The 23,060-nt window shown below is 35.3% G+C and overlaps 1 protein-coding gene across 1 annotated transcript in view; it reads right to left on the reverse strand.

The window, feature by feature from the left end:
- LOC144442148 (von Willebrand factor D and EGF domain-containing protein-like) overlaps positions 1–23,060 on the reverse strand; it is a 141,267-nt gene that overhangs the window by 18,183 nt on the left and 100,024 nt on the right. Inside the window, exons 3-8 of the mRNA XM_078131415.1 lie at positions 21,700–21,762; positions 21,147–21,433; positions 19,501–19,587; positions 5,598–5,918; positions 5,098–5,171; positions 4,674–4,755 (exon numbers count right to left, since the gene is read on the reverse strand). Coding sequence (XP_077987541.1) covers positions 4,674–4,755; positions 5,098–5,171; positions 5,598–5,918; positions 19,501–19,587; positions 21,147–21,433; positions 21,700–21,762 — 914 coding nt within the window. The remainder of the gene's footprint in view (positions 1–4,673; positions 4,756–5,097; positions 5,172–5,597; positions 5,919–19,500; positions 19,588–21,146; positions 21,434–21,699; positions 21,763–23,060) is intronic.

The following is a 23,060-nucleotide window of genomic DNA, read 5'->3' on the forward strand; positions in this document are numbered from 1 at the left end:
ACTGATCTGGTCTGTGAGGTGCATTAAGTTTTTTTTAGCAGGCCATTTGTGTGTATGCATTGCAATATTATATAGTCATGATGTTTGAAAGTAAACCATCGCGTCGTGTGCCTCGCTCTCGAGCTCCGGTACGGTATGAACAACAATAGAATTTTCGGTCATACTCTATATATATATATATATATATATATATATATATATATATATATATATATATATATAATTTTCGGTCATACTCTCTCTCTCTCTCTCTCTCTCTCTCTATATATATATATATATATGTGTGTGTGTGTGTGTGTGTGTGTGTGTGTGTGTGTGTGTGTGTGTGTGTGTGTGTGTCAACAAATTGACTAATGTTTACAAATTTAGCTTGTCTAGTACTACAAGTAGTGGTATATATAGGTCAATGAAGCCTTGCTCTCAATATTATGGTGTTTTGAATTAGTTTTTACGAATGTGAATTAAAGGAACTACGTTTTTGCGCGGAGTTACACAAAACATACACACAAAGTAAAGACGTCCTTGGTGTTGTGATTTCAATTAGTAATACTAATAACCTGGTTTTAACTTGTTTTCCTACTATAAAAAGAGGACATGAGAAAAAGAATCCCACACGCCAACGGGCAGAGATGGAATATCTCAGACTCGTTGGTGAATTTTTGTCTCACACTCGCCACATAAATTCCCAACTCTTGTGAGATGTTCCATCTCAGCCCATTAGGGGTGTGGGATTCCATTAATCCCGGCCTTGAGGGGCGGTTCCCTAGTCGACACACACCAGTACCAGGGCACTGTGAGCAGCTAGTTTTGGTGTGATCAGCATCGTCCATATATCTTGTAGCTCTCTTGTGTTTTATAAGGGACAGGGGTTGTCCCAAGGAAGTAGTTCACACTCACAGTGTTAGCTGCAGTACTAAATGCATCAGGACATACTAACATTAGCGCTTTATATGATGTTGGTGGATAGGTATATGCGACATTATGTTGTGCCAACACCCGTGGCTGTCACACAAAATCATCGTGCCAACTAAGCAAAAATACACGTTAACGTAAAACGGTGTGTATTGCACGCGCGTTATATACTATGAAGGACAGCTGGTGGCATTTATAATCATCCAATCATGTGTGGCAAGAGAGTTGTTTAGGCACTAGTCTAAAAGGGAAAATATATGACAGTTCTGGGAGCTGATCTTCAGAATTTGATATGTGATAAACGTACGTTGCTGTATTATGCTGTTGGATTTCTGTATGTGGAAGTTCCGAACCCTGTCACTGCTTGAGAATCAATGTTTGCCGGAACTGTTGATAATACGTTGTGACAAACTTGTGTGGAACTGAACTTTGCATCGTGAACGATTGTCCCCAGTCTGTGCTTCTATACAAGACAATATAATAGCGTCAATGGCGTTGTAGCACACCTGTACAGTTTTTACAATGTTTGACCATGCTGATCCATGCTAGATATAAGTGTTCATTTGCTGAATGACTATCCAGTTGCCTATCTAACCCTATTGCTATCTTAGCAAATTACGATCATTTACGATTATCAGGCTGCTGTTATGGTCGTGATCATGTTGCTAGACATATGTGTATACATTTTTTTAATGTTCGTTCACTTGTCTATGAATCCCATATGTTATCTTTGCAATGACTATTGCTATGGGCGCGGTCTTGTTGCTAAATACATTTGCATACAAGTTTTGAATGTTTATTCATTTGTCTATTAATCCCTGTTGTTATCTTTCAATATATGTGATAATTTGGCTATTGCCATGTTCGTGGTCGTGTTTGCTAGGTATATTTGCATACACTTTTTGAATGTTTGTTTACTTGTCAAAGAATCCCTGGTGTTATCTTTGTGAAATACACCTTTTTGCTGTTGCTATGGGCGCGATCATGGTTGCTAGGGATACTTGCATACATTTTTTAATGTTTACTCACTTGCCTACCAGATGATGTTATTATTTGGCTATCATATACTGCCATTTCGTTGTTGCTAATGGCGTGGTCATGGTTGCTACGGTCAATTGTGTCAAAATGTTATTGAACAAAATCTACAGAAAATAACACTTCTAGAAACTTCTCACCAGTCTCATTGACCAAGTACTTTTTGAGATAAGATTTTTTTTCCACCTAATTTGCATATGACTGAAGAGATCACTATATGCTTACTATTTCATCATCTATACTCCCCAGATGCATCCCCATTAAATTTCAGCTGCATAGTGTTGTATTCTTTTTATTTTGAGGAAAATCAGATCACTTCAAATTAAACCTGTGTCATCTGTGTGTCTGAGTTCTTTATTTATTTCTCCAGTAATTGTGGTCCATCCTCATTTTGTACTTAAGAAATACTCGGCATGTCATTTCATCTATAGTATACCCATAAGTTTCAAATGCATCTTTATAGGCAGGGGCTGCAGATTTGAACATTTTCATCGCAGGAAAAATCAGATAGCCTCTTGCTTATATTGCTGCAGAGAGATGCTTGATGATTGATGGTGGATGGTTTGATTTAGAGTGAACATATACTACATGTAAGTGGTCATTTGGTTTTACATATGGGTAGCACTTTCTGCTTGAAGACATGTCTTTCCAAAGACATGTGCCCCTCAGAGGAAAATGCATATATCATCATCACACTTAGTTATTATTTTAAGATGGACGATGACAGAAGACAATACATTAGTTTAACGGAAAGTACTTTCAAATCCCGTCATGCAAACAAGATGTACCAGAACTGTACTGAACTGTCGAAACATGTTTGAAATTAAACAGGGAAAGGCTGAGAAATCTAAATGATTTAATAAACGGTCAGGATTAATCTCAAAGGGCCGCCATGAAAATATAAACATTTTGGCCATCTTCCATTGTGGAAACCATATAATATGAAATGGATGTATAGAACATTAGGCATAGGTCACGAGATAAAACTTTTGAACTTTAAAATATATGGAAGTATCTTGCTTGATAGTGCTAGTGTGTGTGTGTGTGTGTGTATCTATCTTTGTCATGGCTTTTGAAATAATGTCTACAGTTCTATATATAATATATAACAATGTTTTTTATTTTGTACGACAAATATATATTAGTTTCAATATTAAAAAAAATCCAAATAATATATATAACTTATTTTTACCCCAAGTGAAAAAACTAAATAAATTCAGAAACAAAAATAGGTGATTTTACAATGGCTTTTTTGGCCTACTTAGCTTGATATATATGTATAGATGCGCGTGTACACACAGGCACAGTCAATCTAAAACACACACACACACACACACAAACAAACAAACAAACATATGTGTGTTTGTGTGTGTTCAAGTGTTGCTGGTTAACGTACGATATTCTAATTAGAATGGTAATAAAGAGATCGCTCAATCAAATCAAATCCAATTCAATATTGTAACAGATGTAAACTGAATGCCATCCGTAAAGGAAAACTATAGATTTGTGTGCCTATACACATTGTTGGAATGCAAATTTTATAGCTAGTATACACGATCTACTACTTAGTTGAAAAATGAATCTATGAAACTGTATGAAATTTGAAGCTTGCATAGTTATCATTTTGCCTAATTACCGAAAAAAACATTTAATTAAGCAAATTAAGCTTTAAGTGACACATGCACTTCTTTATGATCAATACATGGAGTTAATTATCTAAATTGTAAAGCGTGCATTCTAAAAATGTTGCCTACTCAAAATATTATTTATTCAAATTACACATCACAATTAAAATCTATAAAAAAAAAACTACATCAAACGTGTGTGCTTTATCATGGTTGATGTATGTGCCAAATCATATGAAATTTGAAGTTTGGTATTCTTAAGGTACAGCCTCAGAAAATGGTAAAATGAAACAGATTTACCCAAAAGAGTCCTATTATTTACAGTAATTGGTCGAGGACCTGTCCCATAGCAAAGTTATACTTCGATTCGACGAGTTTTTAGGATTCTCACCAGAGTCCACATTGTTATCTACAGCCCTGTTACATAACATCTTACCCATTATCATATTAATTACAAAATTCAAAACAGAAATCCAATCTCGCACATCTCGACCAAATAATCAAAGGTTTTCCCCAAACGTTCGCTGTGAAATCCATTAACCTGGAAAACACTCGTAATGTAACAAAGTTAGCAAAGCTACAGTCCCATTTCGAACATCATTTTCATTCTTACCCACCCATGACTTCTGTTACTATTCCTGCTGCACATATGCAATGTCATGTCAATGAACAAATTCTAGATAATATGGAGACTTTGTAGTGAAGTGGTTAGAGCATGACTTTGGATAGATAGGTACAGAACTAGAGGTATATATAGGATATATGTGCTTTGATGTAGTTAACATTTGCGCCAAAGTATATGGAAGTTTAAGTAGCTTAATTTTTGAAAATCATTAATTGTTAAAATTACTTATTGAAAGTAAAAGCTACGTTAACAAACTTCATAGGACACATGTCCATTGTTATGGTGGATACGTCCACCAAATTAGATTATATGCAATGTGAAGCTTGGATTCTTTCGATATAGCTCAATTACAGAAGATTATTAATGATGCAAATTATTCATTAAAGCTCACAAGTAGGACATACAAAAGTATAACATAACCTCCCCTTATGAGAGGATAAAATGAATATATGATGAGGTTTTACAAATTATCATACCGTAAAATAATAGGCATCTGCTTCCTTTCCCACTTTTGGTTTAACCATAACATGGTCACCGACACCAAACCAGTGATAATATCTATTGAAATGGACACAAATAAATATTAAACGTTTGCTTTAAATCTTTATAATATGTTTTTTATAACAATGTCACCAGCTTTACATACACAAACTTCACCATTGTAGAACATTATAGGCAAACATATTGGTCCTAAGCACAAGCTCCCTTCTTCCACTTTAGGTCGAAAAACAGATGAGATTTTATGAAGTATACATATGGTACGCAAACATAACATGGAATTGGATCAGATCCTGCATTAACACATTTACAAACGTCAACACGCATATTATATATGTTTTGAAATAAAATGAGTTGTGTACAATTATTAACTTTCACAAAGAATGCATTAATTCAACATACCTTCCATCAAAGGTAGTGTAATGAGGGTCACCCAATGCTGTGCACGATGCGGACTTTTTATCTTCTGTGTGAACCTTGAAATTACAATAGCTAACAGGGTATAAGCTGTGTTGAATGTTTTAAGCATCGAAAATATTTTATTAATATTCATAGACAAGAAGAACACATTCTAGACCGGTGTTATGTTGAGCAAAATAACAGCATTGCGACCGTTGGAAGCAACATTTGATTGTCAAAGTTTTTATTATGCCAACTCCCTGATGTCGTCATATTATATATATAAATATATATATATATATATATATATATATATATATATATATACACACACATACACACACACACACACACACACACACACACACACACACACACACATATATATATATATATATATATATATATATATATATATATATATATATATATATATATATATATATATATATATATTAAACGTTCCGATATTTTTATTTGCTATTGAATAACTTATTACTCACCGTTACATACACTGGACGGTGATTGCGGAAGTAAAACGGGTTTGTTCCCTCAAACGGTGAAAACTCAACAATAAATGTTTGGTCAGGATGATTAGGTTGATCTGGTCGTTTGACAACTTCAAGAATTTTTACTGTATCAGGACCATCAGTGTTGTAAAAGGAAACTACACAGTCTTTAAACCCCGTATCATCGTCTGACTTTACACCTGCTTGAACATCACAATTGGTGGCTTGACCTTCACATACAACTGGGACGCTAGTAGTTAGAGTAATAGTCTGAGGACTTCCGTTTTCTTTCACAAATATCTCTTGTTCGTGTGCCTGCATATAACGGAAATTACGTGAAAACCATGGGATGCTATGCTATTTGAATTACTTACTGTAACGGAAATTCAAGTGATGGAATTCGAACTCGCAAGTTCGAATTCCATCACTTGAATTTCCGTTAAAATTTAGTCGTCCGAAGATCGCATTCAACAAGCGTGTAACTCTGAGTAACGGCTCCGTACCATAACTTGTGTATTTTGTGTGTGTGTATATATATATATATATATATATATATATATATATATATATATATATATATATATATATATATATATATATATATATATATATATATATACATACATAAAAATGAAAGAAGACGAGTCTGATATTACATAGTGGAATTACACTACGGACCGTTTCACCCGAAGGATCGTCAGGTGTAATAGTGTGGTTTAATAGTATTCGTTAGCTAACATCCTGCTTTATGTACATAACTTATGTGTGTTCACTGACGGCTGTGTGTACACAAAAAGATTGACAACAAAGGTTACGTATTATTAAGTAAGAACTTGTTAGCGTGCCGGCATTTACTGATTAATTCAGTTCTGCTGTTCAAGTTCGTTGATTTGTCGGCAGTTATAATAAAATATTTTTCCCAGAGGCATAGTTGACATCGTTTGGTAACGTTAGAGTATGAGGAAGCCTGCTTGAGAACTGACCAGTGTACGTCGTAATTAATGTTGCTGTCTTTTAGGTGCCAAATGTATTTACTGAGTGCAGTGTCTTTCTTCTTGTGATCAAGTTTAAATGAAGACTTGTGGTTGTTAAACCTGCTTTTGAATTCTGTGTCACTAACGCCTATGTATGATTTGTGATCTTGGTTAGTGGTGACTGTTGCTTTGTAAACAACGCTTTTTATGAGGCATTTTCCTGCGAGAGGGCACTCCTTTGGTTTTCTGCAGTTACAGGTATTTTGTTGTGTTTGCTTAGCTTTTGAAAGTATGGCTTTATTATGACCGCTGATTAATTTACCCATGTTGTCCATGCAACTATAGCTCACTTTAGTATTATTACGGTTGAAGATTTTATGCAGTACACTGGATATGGGGAAATGCTTGTCGATGAGGTTGAGAAATTTTCTACCGATGTTTGTTGAAACGTGTTTACTGTAAGGTGGGTTGAACCAAGTTATATTACGGCTGCGATTCCGCTTGCGTTGAGTGTGTCTTGTTTGGTCAAATTTGAGGGTGTGATTATATCCTGCTTCATTGAGTGCATCTTGGTAGGATGATGTAGTGGCGTCGAATAGTTGTTCATCACTGGAAATGTTGGATAGTCGTTGGTTTACCGAGCTGGGTATGGTCTTAATTATGGCTTTAGGATGGTTTGATTTCTTGTTGACGTAGTGGGTGGTGTTATTTGGTTTTGTGTACGGTCGGTATGACTCGTCACACAAGTTGAAAGTGACATCAAGGAAGTTGACAATTTTGATACCTTGGTCGGTGGTGATTCTAAGGCCGAGTTTCTTAAATTCTGAAGTTAGCTGCTTGGCTACTTTGTTGGCTTTCGATGATGAATGGTTACGGAGTACAGCTAGGCCATCATCCCTGTATAATCCTACCTCATTATCAGGTAGTATACAAAACGAAGACCGAAGATCGAAGATCGAAGACCGAAGATCTTTGCCACGGTTTTATGTACCCGACGATGAAAATATTTCACCACATTCCCAACTTCAAAACCTACTTAGAAATGAAATAGAGTGAACACCTTATAAATAAATGCGAAATGATTGTGCAATGAATTTTTAGGGTAAATCAGATCTCAGTGACAAAATGAATTCTTTTTGGAACTAGAAAACTTGACATTATAACTTCATGTTTATGGTATTTCCATAATGAAAATATCACATTAACAACTACAGCACTTATTTAGAAGTTAAATCCCGATTTATAACCTAGTGTTGAAATGAACGATCTTCTATCTTCGATCTTCGCTTTAGAGATTACCCTATCAAATCTCTAAAACGAAGATTGAAGATGGAAGACATCTATACTCACTTTAACTTTCTATACATACAAAATCTAATAGCCCTCAATTTTATCACTTAACACGACCTCATAAATAAATGCAAAATGATTGTTCAACGAATTTTAGGGTACAGAGCCAAATCATACCAGATAAATCAAATTCTCTTTGGAAATAGAAAATCCGACATTAAAACTTCACGTATATGGTATTTTCATAATGAAAATATCACATTCCCAACTACAAAACCTATTTAGAAGTTAAATACCAATTTATAACCTTATGTTGAAATGAACGATCTTCTATCTTCGATCTTCGCTTTAGAGATTACCCTATCAAATCTCTAAAACGAAGATCGAAGATGGAAGACATCTATACTCACTGAAATTTTCTATACATACACAATCTAATAAAATCTCTAAATTTACGTCTGCCCTCCGAAGCACCTACCCATTTTTAATCAAACAATTGGACTCATTAATAGGGATTTTTAGTCAAAATCAGACCCATATATTGGCAGGGTTTTTTTTTATCACTTCCGGGTTTTCAGGCAAAAACTGGACCCATGTTTAGGGATTTTCCCGCGAAAAAGTGGCCAATACGGGCAGTACATATCTGTATACCTTTCTATGGCGGTACCCCCTTTGGAGGGGGCAGGATGTTGTGACTTGCACAGTATCTTCGGACGCTTCTTTCCGATGATGTTCGCGTATTCTTCTATTTCAAGTCATGCAATGCCTCGTTTGACAAGACTCTTGTACCTAGCATCGATCCCCCCCCCCCCCCAGGATATCAAATAGTCCATCCATTACATAAATCACTGATAATAGTGCCCATTGAAGTCTGTTTACAAACCAAACTTGTTTCAAATGAAGAATGTAAACTTTGATAAAGAGTTTTATGGACATAAACACAGCATGCAGCACTATTACATAAGTGGTACACCTCGTTAAGATATCCTGCTGTTTGGCAAACAGTGAGTATAGATGTCTTCCATCTTCGATCTTCGTTTTAGAGATTTGATAGGGTAATCTCTAAAGCGAAGATCGAAGATAGAAGATCGTTCATTTCAACATAAGTTATAAATTGGGATTTAACTTCTAAATAGGTTTTGTAGTTGGGAATGTGATATTTTCATTATGGAAATACCATATACGTAAAGTTATAATGTCGGGTCTTCTATTTCCAAAGAGAATTTGTTTTGTCTGGTATGATTTGTACCCTAAAATTCGTTGAACAATCATTTTGCATTTATTTACAAGGTCGTGTTATGTGATAAAATTGAGGGCTATTAGATTTTGCATGTATACAAAGTTTCAGTGGGTATAGATGTCTTCCATCTTCGATCTTCGTTTTAGAGATTTGATAGGGTAATCTCTAAAGCGAAGATCGAAGATAGAAGATCGTTCATTTCCGATCCCTCTTCAGTATTCGGTTTTGAATGAACATACATAAGGTTATAAATTGGAATTTAACTTCTAAATAGGTTTTGTAGTTGGGAATGTGATATTTTCGTTATGAAAATAAAATAACCATGAAGCATAATGTCGGGTTTTCTATTTCCAAAGAGAATTTGCTTTGTCTGGTATGATTTGGTTTTCTACCCTAAAAATTCGTTGTACAATAATTATGCATTTATTTATGAGGTCGCGTTAAGTGACAAAATTGAGGGCTATTAGATTTTGTATGTATAGAAAATTTCAGTGAGTATAGATGTCTTCCATCTTCGATCTTCGTTTTAGAGATTTGATAGGGTAATCTCTAAAGCGAAGATCGAAGATAGAAGATCGTTCATTTCAACATAAGGTTATAAATTTGGGATTTAACTTCTAAATAAGTGCTGTAGTTGTTAATGTGATATTTTCATTATGGAAATACCATAAACATGAAGTTATAATGTCGAGTTTTCTTTTTCCAAAAAGAATTCATTTTGTCACTGAGATCTGATTTACCCTAAAAATTCATTGCACAATCATTTCGCATTTATTTATAAGGTGTTCACTCTATTTCATTTCTAAGTAGGTTTTGAAGTTGGGAATGTGGTGAAATATTTTCATCGTCGGCTACATAAAACCATGGCAAAGATCTTCGGTCTTCGATCTTCGGTCTTCGATCTTCGTTTTGTATACTACCGTAGTGGGTGGTGTTATTTGGTTTTGTGTACGGTCGGTATGACTCGTCACACAAGTTGAAAGTGACATCAAGGAAGTTGACAATTTTGATACCTTGGTCGGTGGTGATTCTAAGGCCGAGTTTCTTAAATTCTGAAGTTAGCTGCTTGGCTACTTTGTTGGCTTTCGATGATGAATGGTTACGGAGTACAGCTAGGCCATCATCCCTGTATAATCCTACCTCATTATCAAACATATGTTTGACTTTACTAAGTACCATAATGTTGACATATACATATGATAGTGATGATGTCATTGTCAGAATGATCTCATGTATAATTCATTAGATATTAATGTATAGATCATATCATTACAACTCTCCTTTTTTGAGTGAGACTATATATCGTAATGTATTGGTATTATTGATCAAATTGGATATGGATTATATTGGTCGAGCGATGTTTAGTAAATCATAATAAGTGTATTGTCTCTCAATATCAATTGGTTTGACATGAAAACATATTGTCAGAGTCATCAGAGTTCTGTCGAATTTAATTGCTGTAATACAATCTAGCTAAGCTATATTAATTAGTATTTGTATCAAATCTAACATCGGAGTGGACTATCCGATCTCCTACTCTAACTATATTTCCATCATCTGATTCAGGATTATTCTGCCTGATCAAAGTGGTTTGATTCACACATAATCTTTGAATCTTTCTGGTTTCTTCACAACTCTTCCACTTCTTGTTGTCACAATATTCTGCGCATTGTCAGCTGTTGACTTTGTCATGTCAGGTGCTGTTGTTATGGTGGTGGTGGTGGTTGGAATCTCGTTTTCTCCTGTTTCAGTAGTTGTTGATGGAGTATCTGGTGATGTTATCATCTCATCTCCAGTATCTGTTGTTATTACTGATGGTGGAGGTTTCTCATTTGTTTTCAATAGATGTTTTCGGTTGCGATGATACTGTTTTCCTCCCGGTGTTTCGATGATGTATGAACGTGGAGTTTCAGCATAGCCTGTAACTTTGGCTGTTTTCCATTGACCTTGTTGTTGAACTCGTATGGTTTCATTTGTGTTGAGTTTATGTAGGTGTTTTGCAATTCTGTCTTAGTATTTCTTCTGAATTTCTTGTTTGTTTTTCAGCTTTGACTTGGTGGTTGTTGGGTTGATTACCTTTGGTTTTAACTGTGCATTTGTGGTAGGTAATGTTGATCGTAATCTGCGGCTCATCAGAACTTGTGCTGGTGATCCGATGTCAATGGGTGTATTTCTATATTCAAGTAAACTTAAATATATGTCCTTGCCATCTTGTACAGCTTTCTTCAGTAGTCTTTTTACTGTTTGTACTGTTCGCTCTGCTAGTCCGTTGGATTGACTGAAATGTGGGCTGGTACGTGTGTGTTTGAATCCCCATTTCGATGCGAACTGTTTGTATTCACTTGAATACACGTGAACTGTGGACCGTTGTCACTTCTCACTTTGATTGGTATTCCATGTCTTGCAAAGATTGACTTTGTGTGGTTTATAACCGTGCTACTCTTTGTGTTCTCCAGTTTTGCAATTTCGAAGAACTTTGAATAGTAGTCTACTATCAGCAAGTAGTTGGCTTGGTCTAGTGTGAATAAATCTGTGGCGACAACTTGCCATGGTCCTTCTGGTACCGGTGTGGGAATCATAGGTTCTTTCTGAATCGAGTTAAGGTGTTCAAGACATATGCTGCATTTTAATACCATATCAGCGATTTGTGCATTCATGCTTGGCCAGAACAGAATGTCTCTTGCACGTTGTTTGCATTTTCCAATTCCCATGTGGCCTGTATGGATTAGTTTCAACATTTGTTGTTGTAATGACTTTGGAATTAATATTCTCTCACCTTTGAATATTATTCCATCCATAACTGATAATTCGTCTTGGTGTTGCCAGTATCTCTTGGCAGTTTGTACTTGGTCTTTGGCCATCCATGTATTATTATGGACTTGAGTTGTCTTAGCGAATCATCTTCTTCAGTTTTCTCTTTTATTTCTTCAAGTTTCTCATCAGATACAGGTGCATTTTTCATTACTTGATGAACAAGTTGTGAAAGTTCTTCATCCATGTTGGAGTCGCTTTCATTTCTTGGGATGTATGCCCTTGACAATGTATCTGCTGTGATGAGTTCTTTCCCTGGTTTGTACGTTAGAGATATGTCGTATTTTTGCATGCGTAGTAGCATTCTCTGTAGTCTTGCTGGTGCTGATGCTAGAGGTTTCTTTAGAATCGACTCTAATGGCTTATGGTCGGATTCTACTTGTACTTCCTTTCCATATGTGTACTGGTTGAATCTCTCTAAGCCAAATAACACAGCTAGCAGTTCTTTCTCTATTTGTGCATATCTTGTCTCTGCATCGGTCATGGCACGTGATGCGTATGCAACTGGCTTGTCTTCTTGTAGAAGTACTGCACCTAAACCAGATTTTGATGCGTCACAGCTCAGAGTAACTGGTTTTCTTACATCAAAATATCTTAGAACTGGTTGTGCTGTTAATATTTTCTTGATTTCATCGAATGCTTTTTCTTGCGCATCTTCCCAGTGGAAATGTACTTCTCTCTTCAGGAGATCTCTGATTGGTTGTGTCAATGTTGATAGGTTTGGAACGAACTTTCCTAAGTATGTTACTGTTCCAAGTAGTCGTTCTATTCCCTTTTTATCTGTTGGGGGTGGCATTTCATTTATTGCTCGGATTTTTTCTGGATCCGGTTTAACTCCTTCTGCTGTGAGTTGATTTCCTATGTAGCCAATTGTGGTGACACTAATTTCACACTTTTCACTGTTTAGTGTGAGGTTCATCTCTTTACATTTTCTGACAGCTGCTTTCAGGTTGTCATCATGATCGGATTGACCTTTGCCCCATACTAATATGTCATCGATGTCTGTAGCTACACCAGTCATGTTCTCAAATTTCTGTGATATCCGCTTCTGGAATACTTCTTGTGCTGACTTTAGGCACCTACTTACTTAGTAAAGTCAAACATATGTTTGATAATGAGGTAGGATTATACAGGGATGATGGCCTAGCTGTACTCCGTAACCATTCACCATCGAAAGCCAACAAAGTAGCCAAGCAGCTAACTTCAGAATTTAAGAAACTCGGCCTAAGAATCACCACCGACCAAGGTATCAAAATTGTCAACTTCCTTGATGTCACTTTCAACTTGCGTGACGAGTCATACCGACCGTACACAAAACCAAATAACACCACCCACTACGTCAACAAGAAATCAAACCATCCTAAAGCCATAATTAAGATCATACCCAGCTCGGTAAACCAACGACTATCTAACATTTCCAGTGATGAACAACTATTCGACGCCACTACATCATCCTACCAAGATGCACTCAATGAAGCAGGATATAATCACACCCTCAAATTTGACCAAACAAGACACACTCAACGCAAGCGGAATCGCAGCCGTAATATAACTTGGTTCAACCCACCTTACAGTAAACACGTTTCAACAAACATCGGTAGAAAATTTCTCAACCTCATCGACAAGCATTTCCCCATATCCAGTGTACTGCATAAAATCTTCAACCGTAATAATACTAAAGTGAGCTACAGTTGCATGGACAACATGGGTAAATTAATCAGCGGTCATAATAAAGCCATACTTTCAAAAGCTAAGCAAACACAACAAAATACCTGTAACTGCAGAAAACCAAAGGAGTGCCCTCTCGCAGGAAAATGCCTCATAAAAAGCGTTGTTTACAAAGCAACAGTCACCACTAACCAAGATCACAAATCATACATAGGCGTTAGTGACACAGAATTCAAAAGCAGGTTTAACAACCACAAGTCTTCATTTAAACTTGATCACAAGAAGAAAGACACTGCACTCAGTAAATACATTTGGCACCTAAAAGACAGCAACATTAATTACGACGTACACTGGTCAGTTCTCAAGCAGGCTTCCTCATACTCTAACGTTACCAAACGATGTCAACTATGCCTCTGGGAAAAATATTTTATTATAACTGCCGACAAATCAACGAACTTGAACAGCAGAACTGAATTAATCAGTAAATGCCGGCACGCTAACAAGTTCTTACTTAATAATACGTAACCTTTGTTGTCAATCTTTTTGTGTACACACAGCCGTCAGTGAACACACATAAGTTATGTACATAAAGCAGGATGTTAGCTAACGAATACTATTAAACCACACTATTACACCTGACGATCCTTCGGGTGAAACGGTCCGTAGGGTAATTCCACTATGTAATATCAGACTCGTCTTCTTTCATTTTTATGTATGATAGCTCTCCAAGGTGATCGAGCACTCTACTTGGCGAAAGAAGAATGAAATTATATGTATATATATATATATATATATATATATATATATATATATATATATATATATATATACATATATATATATATATACAGAGTTTCATTCTTCTTATTCAAAGTAGAGTGCTCAATCACCTTGGAGAGCATATACAAATGAAAGAAGACGAGTATGATATTACATTATGTATTTACACTACGGACCGTTTGACCGGTGACGAACAACAATTCAAGGCTACTACATCATCCTACTAAGATGTTGGATTGTCTTTGGTTTACCTAAATTTATTTTGATAATTAGACAATAGTTATCAATATCTAAAGCATAGTATTTTTTGTATTTATTGCAAAGAAATGCATGTGTCGTTTAAAGCTTGTTGATAACTTAAAATCTAAATGGTTACTTTGTATGATTACTGGGTTTTCGATGATTAGGCAATATGCCAACTATGCAAGCTTCAATTTCATACAGTTTCATGTAATTAATATTACAATTACAGAAATACATCATGCATAATAACTATACGTCAGAATACATTCTAACAATGTATGTAGGCCCAACAATCTATGGTTTTGCCATTTCTAACCATTCTGTCTAAATCTGATATAGCCTTATCACTGAAATTCGTTAATTCTGCAAATGAATCATTGGAATTGAAGGCTACATCACCAAGTTTTCCAGATAATATGTGATTAGTTATGTTTCAAAGCATGTACCAAATTATATTGAATTTGATGTATGCATTCTTATAACACAAAAAGCACGAATTACACAAATTAGTCATTAAAACTAAAAGCAAATAAATTAAACATTAAATATCACCAAGCATTTCACAAAATATGCGGTTATATATGAAGAATGTACCAAATAATATTGAATCATCATTTTGAACATGCATTTTAAATATTATAGCCTAATTTAATACTGAAAATCATTAATTATGCAAATGAGTCACGGAAACTAAAAGCTACACCATGTTATGGTTGATGTATGTAGTAAATTAGATTGAACTGGAAACATTAAGATTTCGCCTAATTACTATGAAAACTCATTAATTATGAAAATAAGTCATTAAAATAAAAGCAACATTATCAAACTTTATATGGCATATGGACTTTGTTAGGGGCAACATCAAAAGTTCAATATAATATATCTAACTTAATTGCTTAAGTTAGGTCCCAGACCCCCCCACCCCCCCATCTAACTTAACTGACCTAAAATTGAAAATCGTTTCAGACTCATACTGTATACTTCCACTTTCAAACAACGTAACAATATACTACTGAATTATAAATAAAAACAGAAAGCCATTTTAACCGTGTACCGCTGATAAATCGGACCGAGTGTACGCAGTGTTAAGGTGACCTTTTTTTTGTTTCTCATCTCCAGTGGAATAGTCAGGCGGGGCGGGCAAGCGAAATAAAAAAAGGGGGCAAGGAAAAAAAATCTGTATTTTTTCAGTTCTATTCTCTGTCCTTCTTTTCTCTTCTCTTTATTGAATTCCTTGTTACACGTCTCTTTCCTTCATTTTAGCAAGGTTGACAAGTCCGTAGAATAACTTTGTAAGAAGATGAATACTTATCATCCTGATGGGTGTATATCTGTAGCCAGGAACTATTGTATAATTTTATCAGGAGTACTATTACACTTCGTCCTTATTAATCAAAGTGGCATTGACATCGCTAATTTGAACTTTAGTATGTAACTTTTTGAGGAATGCAGTATGACTTTTACCAATTTTAAGCATAATTTTGAAAATGATAGAAATATTCTGAGCTATTATTACATTGCAGCAAAATGTACCACACGGCGGCATTAATTTCGAACCCTGTCCCTCATCAAACCTCAACAAATTCAGCCACGAAAGACACATGCTGCTCCGACGTAACAAAGGGGGTGGGGGTGTGGGTAGACGGCAGTGTTCTGCCAAGGTTTCCAACAAGTCACGGTGGGACAAAGCGCCGGGCCCCTTGGTTGCAAAAAGTGGGGTCATTTGACAGGGAGTGGGGTCAATTATTATTGCCTATGAAATATTCATATAAATTATCTCAGACCACTATAGAGATACTGTGGTCTTAGATATTCCATTACACATAGACTATTACCTAACAACATAAAAAAATTCCATTCACAATAACAGTTCCCAGTAAGCTGTTTTTTGAAAATTGTGGACTACACATTACACCTTAGAAAAAGAAGGCAATTAAGATTATGTATTTTTAAGTCATTTCTACAGAGTATATTATATATTGTTTTGAAAGATTGGACAGCCAGGTAGTCACAATTTTTAATCTGAATATCATGAATAGCAGTGCTCAAATTTATAATTCCCTTTTTTCAGACAAAGACAAAGAACAACTTCAAAATAAGTCACAGGGAACATATGATTGAATAAAAACTTTGAGAAATCCTAATCTTGTAACCACTTGTTTCATTTGTAGAACTGTTAGTACACTGCTGTGTTTTAATATCATTCCCTCTTCAAATTCATGACTGAGGTTAAGAAAAACCAACATTTTGAAGAAAAAAAATCCCTGACTTTAAAAAGTACCAAATGTGAACGAAAAACTTACAAATAATACAGTCAAACAAACTTTGAAATAATTTATTTTTTTATTAATTACCGTTACTGGCTGTGTATCATGATTTGGTCCTGTGATATCAAATGACAGCATTAGTTACATACTGTAAACTTGATACGGAAAGCTGACATTAGGTGTCCTTGAAACTCAGAAATCGTGAACTAAAACTATCAACGTCAAAGTTAGGATGCTTTGTAAATACCACTGTAATTATTTTCTGATTTGCACAACAAGTTCATTCTTCATGTCTGACTGGGCGCACATGCATCGGCCGTCTATATGGCCATGCCAGTTATCACGCATTGATTCAGTCAGTGCCCAACATTCACATATGTGTCACTGTCAACATCATGCAACATGATCCCCTAACAGTCTAACACAGCTTTTTCGGAATCAAAATACACATGTACTCATTTTGTTTCCATTAATCTAACCCATCAACAAATGAAAATCACAACCTGTCCCATAAATTTGGTTTACTAAGGCTTCTGAGCTGTGGCAGATAGATGTTCCGATTTCCGGTAGCAAGTTCAGTGTTTCGTACACGTCAGTGAGTAGGTCAGAGGTCGCGACAGTGATGGTAGACAAAACATGTGACGAGAGACGTCCATTTCGACGTCTCATCTACTCCCTCTAATGTTTCAATTTGTAGATTAAATTTATCAAAGTTGATCTTTTTGTGTCATTTTTTATGTTACCAATAGAACTGTGCGTTGTCACTGTACTAGTATCTTATATGAGTGACAACAAAACTTTCCCTCACGGAGTCAGTACACTTCTTGTGGGATTGACGTCAGGGCCTGGCCCTGGACTTAGATAATTTTGATGTTTGCCGTAAAATGAATGTGCCAAAGCGGCGCAAGGTGGGGAAATTATTGCGTCATTTGTAATTTTAGGGGGCCAATGTTGCAAGGTCGTGGCCTCGGCAGAACATACACTGGTCTAAGACGCCATGAGGAACGTTTGATGTTCATTCGAACCTTACAGTCTTGCTGTGTTGAATTCAAGGGTCGAGTCGGTCGGAAATAAAAAAAACGTTGTTTTTTTCTGATGTCGGAGCTGGAAATTAGGGTCGGTCGGGAGATGAGAAACAGAAAAATAAAAAGGGCCGCCCTTATAGGTAAAAGCAGCCTTGAAATCGTACTAAATTTGCTAAATATGACGTTAAATCGTTTTTGACGGTTGAGAAATTAATTTGGCCAAAACCCCCCCACCCCCAAACTAAAGCAATTAAGTTTTTTTGTAAACATCGATCTTTTGACGTCGCCCCTTATCAATGTATCATTACGGGATGAAGCCATTAATCAAGCAAGTGGGGTTTCACAATTAAACAATATTTATTATACCTGACTTGCTGGCTCACCAAGTATAAGGTTTGTAGCACTTGAACGGCTAATGGGGGGAAACCGTCATGTGTACCAAATTATGTTTAGTTTGCAGAGTGCATTCTCATGTTACACCCTAATTACTGAAAATAATTAATTATGCAAATGACTGATTAAAGCTAAGCATAACATAAATAAGTTTTATATGCACCTTGGTATCATGAATGTATATACCAAATTTTATAGAACTTGAAGCTTGCACTCTTCACATATGGCCTAATTACTGAAAATCATTAATTGTTTTAGTTATCAATTATATGAGTCATTAAAACTACAAGCAATATTATCAAACGTTATGAGAAATGCACTTTGTTATCAACAATGTATATCCCAAATTATATTGATAAGAGATAGCCTAATTACCGAAAATTATTATTATGGGAATTTTTCATGGAATTCATGGAATGTTTATTAAACCTAATCAATTCTAGCCATCATCCCCCAAAATGTGAACGAAATTTCGTTTTAAGTGAGCTAGCCGTTTTTGATAAAACGATGGCAGGCAGACAGACAGACAGACAGACAGACAGACATAGCCTGGGACAGACATACAAGCAGACAGACAGACAGACAGACAGACAGACAGACACACTTTTTATTCCTAAAACATAATCTTCCAATACGGGAGGTAAAACCAATGGAATTTGGTGAGCAGAAAGAGGCTGCCTCAACACCAATCAGGATCATTAAGAATAGTTGTTCCAGCTGTTAACGTTTTAACAGATAAATACATATTTCTCGCCCGCGCCCTTATACTACATATAGCTAATATGATGTTGGCCTGGTGTTTCATACATGTATATGGGACATATTGCGTTTTTTACACAGAGCTAAAATGTTCCAACTCTAGATTAACAATAACAGAGACACTACAAACACAGCAGGAACCTTTGCCACATCACATAGTACACTGATAAGCATTGCTGTTTTTTCACAGTCCAGAACAATAGGCTTCTAATTAAAACATTAAACATGGACTTTATGATTTTAATGACACCGGCTGCAACTGATTATTTTTTAACAGATAATCAACATAAACTTACGTCTTCTACATCCCCACTATTCACTGCAGCTACGTCATAGGTTTTGTTTGCATTAGATGTATTTTGAGGGTGTGTAAATGTCATGTTACATGAGTAAAACTCCATGCCTACGTCGTGTTAGCTGTAACAAATATAGGAAATATGTACTCACCCTTATTCCTGCGTAAAAATCGATGCTATACCTTGCTTCGCTTGTTGTGTCACTTCCTTCGAAGCTACTTGTTACAGCACACTTAATCTGAGAAGTAAATGAAAATGCAACAACAGTAAATTGTACAATTGTACAAAATTGTTTATCCACCTGCTGATCTATGCTAGGTATAGGTGTTCATTTGCTGAATGAGTCCAGTTGCCTATTCAACCCTATTGTTACCTTTGCAATATACACGATCGATTGGCTGTTGATATGGGCATGGTCATGTTGCTAGACATATTTACATACATTGCTTGAATGTTCGTTCAATTCTCTATGAAAACCTGATGTTATCTTTGTGATATACATCATCATGTTGCCATGGGCGTGGCCTTTTTGAATGTTTGTTCAAATATTTATTAATCCCTCTGTAATGTATGCGATCATTTGGTTGTTGCTATGGGCGTGGTCTTGTTGATAATCATATTTGCATACACTTTTTGGAATGTTTGTTCCGTTGTCTAAGAATCCCTGTTGTTAATTTTGTGATATAGATAATTGTTTGGCTGTTGGTATGGGCTTGGACATGGTTCCTAGGGATATTTGCATACATTTTTGAATGTTTACTTACATACGTACCAGATGATGCTGTTATTTTAGCAAAATATACTGGCATTTGGTTGTTGCTAGGGGCCAAAATGTTTTGACAAAAATCTGCAAAATATCGCTTCTAGAAACATCTCACCAAATTGCAATCTCATTGACCAAATACTTTTTGAGATATATAAGTTTTTGACCAAAATTCTCAATTTTTCATTTTCAATTTGTTTGACCAAAAAGACATTTAAGCCCTACTTTGCATATTACTGATGGAATGAATAAACCTTAATTTACTTACCCCTAAGAACATTTCCACTAAATTTCAGACCAAGCTACCCTGTACTTTTTGGTTTTAGTAATTTTTTACCAAAAGTGACATATTTTGACCCAGATCACATACCTGTGATTCGATAATTTTGCTTGGAACAATTTCCCAACTAAACTCCAAAAATATAGTCCCACCAAATACCAAGGCAATCGGTCGAGCGGTTTTTGACTTAAAGTCGCACACACACACACACACACACACACACACACACACACACACACACACACACACACGGACAGACACCGCACCATGCCTATAGCACTACTGAACCTTATCAGTCCAGTTGTTCTAAAAATAAGGTCAAAACCACAAAAATGTTCCTTCATTTTCTCACCGTCTTTCACCAATTTCACAATAAGTCTATTTTATACATTATACAATGGATTCATATATGGAAGCAGGACCATAAATTATCTGTTTTAAATACAATGCAAATATGGAAAATGGCGAAGATTAATTTTGGTAATGTTGTTTAAAAATTAATTGTGTTGTAAGACATGACTGAATATTTCTATTTTATAGTTCAATATTTTCCACTGTTAAACAATCGACAATGTTTTGGACAGTGACTTCATAATGAGTGAAAATTTTGTTTATTTTTTTATTATTGTGCTATTAGTAGAATTGACATAATGTATTGAATATATATTGTTCGACAACTAGATATGACTGTTTTGCTGTACATGACCAATTTTATATGATGAACATTGGTTATCAATTTATTGTATTTACCTACCGTTTGACCAAGGGTATATAAACCCTCATTTTGAAGGATTGGGTGGCTGAACTGAGATAACGTTGCTTTATATGAGCCCTGGTCGTTGGTATCTTCACTTAGGTTATCCGTCCAAACAAGTTCGTCTTCAACATACCAGTCGACTTTGTACAGTCCTCTATGGACGACATTTAGTTCACTCTCAAATGAACAGTGAAATACAGGAATGTTCACTAATTGTTGTTTGATAAGTTGTTCTTCTACATTGACAGTAAGAACTGGATTTGATGATAGCTTGGGAAAAGAAGCTGCAAAAAAAACCAATAATTCCCTGCTAGTATTAGTATGGCATGTCATGATTATATGACGGTATATTCGGTATTGAGATTATTTTAAATATTTACATAACATAATACTCCCAAAATACAGATTATAATATATAAATTGCATTGGCTATATATATATATATATATATATATATATATATATATATATATATATATATATATATATATATATATATATATATATATATATATATATATATATATAATATTAATTAAATCATACTTACATGTACACGGGGGTCCGAAACCTGTAGGGGAGTTTTTACCTTCCGGACACCTCAAAAGAGTTCCTTTAAAAAATAGATGGGTAGAGATTTTCATAATTTGAGATGGATGGTATTGCATATATCACATTATTAATTATTTAATTAAATACTATTATATATTATATTATAGCATTACCAATTCCAGTGAATTTTGTGACGTCATCGCTGTACATTATTACTGATAATGTACTCCGTTATTGGGCATCGCGGACCCGGAACGAGCATAACAATACAAGCTTATTTGTTCTGTTTCTTCATACGACTAGGTATTTTTTCGAAATGTATGTTGTTACTTATGATTGTCATTTCCACTGTTTAAAAATACAATGCATCCATGAAACAAGTTTGTGTTCACAGCAGTTCATTGAAGTGTACATGTATATGTGTGTGTACGTGTGTCGCTATGATTAGTATTCAGCTTCCGGGCCGAACATGGCAGTCGATGTTCAGCGCTGTGTATATTATACGTTGTTTTGCGTTTCTCGGTCTACAAATTCACTGGAATTGGCAAAACTATAAAATAATAACAATAATGTACGCCCTCCCAGTCCATAATGAACTCAAGCAAACTTTGCACTCCATAATGGGCTCGGCTGTCGCCTCGCCCATTATGTCGTTCAAAGTTTGCTTTCGTCCATTATGGGCTGTGAGGGCGTACATTATTGTTTAAATAATAATAATAATTTTGATAATAATGTACTTTATTTGCATATTGACCATCTTACCTGGGGTAGTTTGTTACACTGATATCAAAAAAGAGGGTTATTTTATGAACATTTGTTGCCATAGTAACTAAAATCACCATAAAATGCCAATTATGTTTTCCAAAAGTTTACATAAAACAGAAAAAAAAAAAATTAATAAAAACTTTAATTGTTTTTGGCATGTATGAGTTGTTGCTATCTGTTGTAACATAGATAGTCTAATATAGGAGATCTGTTTCCATGGAGATGTACAGTAGGCTTAAAAATGTCATTTTGGCTAAATACATATGAATCTGAAAAATAACGTTATGAGTTTAATAATAATCTATTTTATTTGCATATTGACCACCCTACATAGGGTAGTTTGTTCTGCTGAGTTCAAAAAAGTGGTCATTTTATGAACATCAGGTGTCATGGTAACCAAAATAACCATATTATGTGGATTTTTTAAAAGTTAAACAAAACATTTTAAAATATTAAAATGCTGGAAAACATGTCCTTACTGTTGGCATTTACGAGTTGATGATATCAGTTGTAACACAAATTATCTAAAATAGGAGAGCTGTTTCCATGGAAACATAAAGTACGCTTACAAATGCCATGATTTAGTGAAAAATG

The sequence above is a fragment of the Glandiceps talaboti genome, chromosome 11 (genome assembly GCF_964340395.1).
Source record: "Glandiceps talaboti chromosome 11, keGlaTala1.1, whole genome shotgun sequence".
Taxonomy (NCBI): domain Eukaryota; kingdom Metazoa; phylum Hemichordata; class Enteropneusta; family Spengelidae; genus Glandiceps; species Glandiceps talaboti.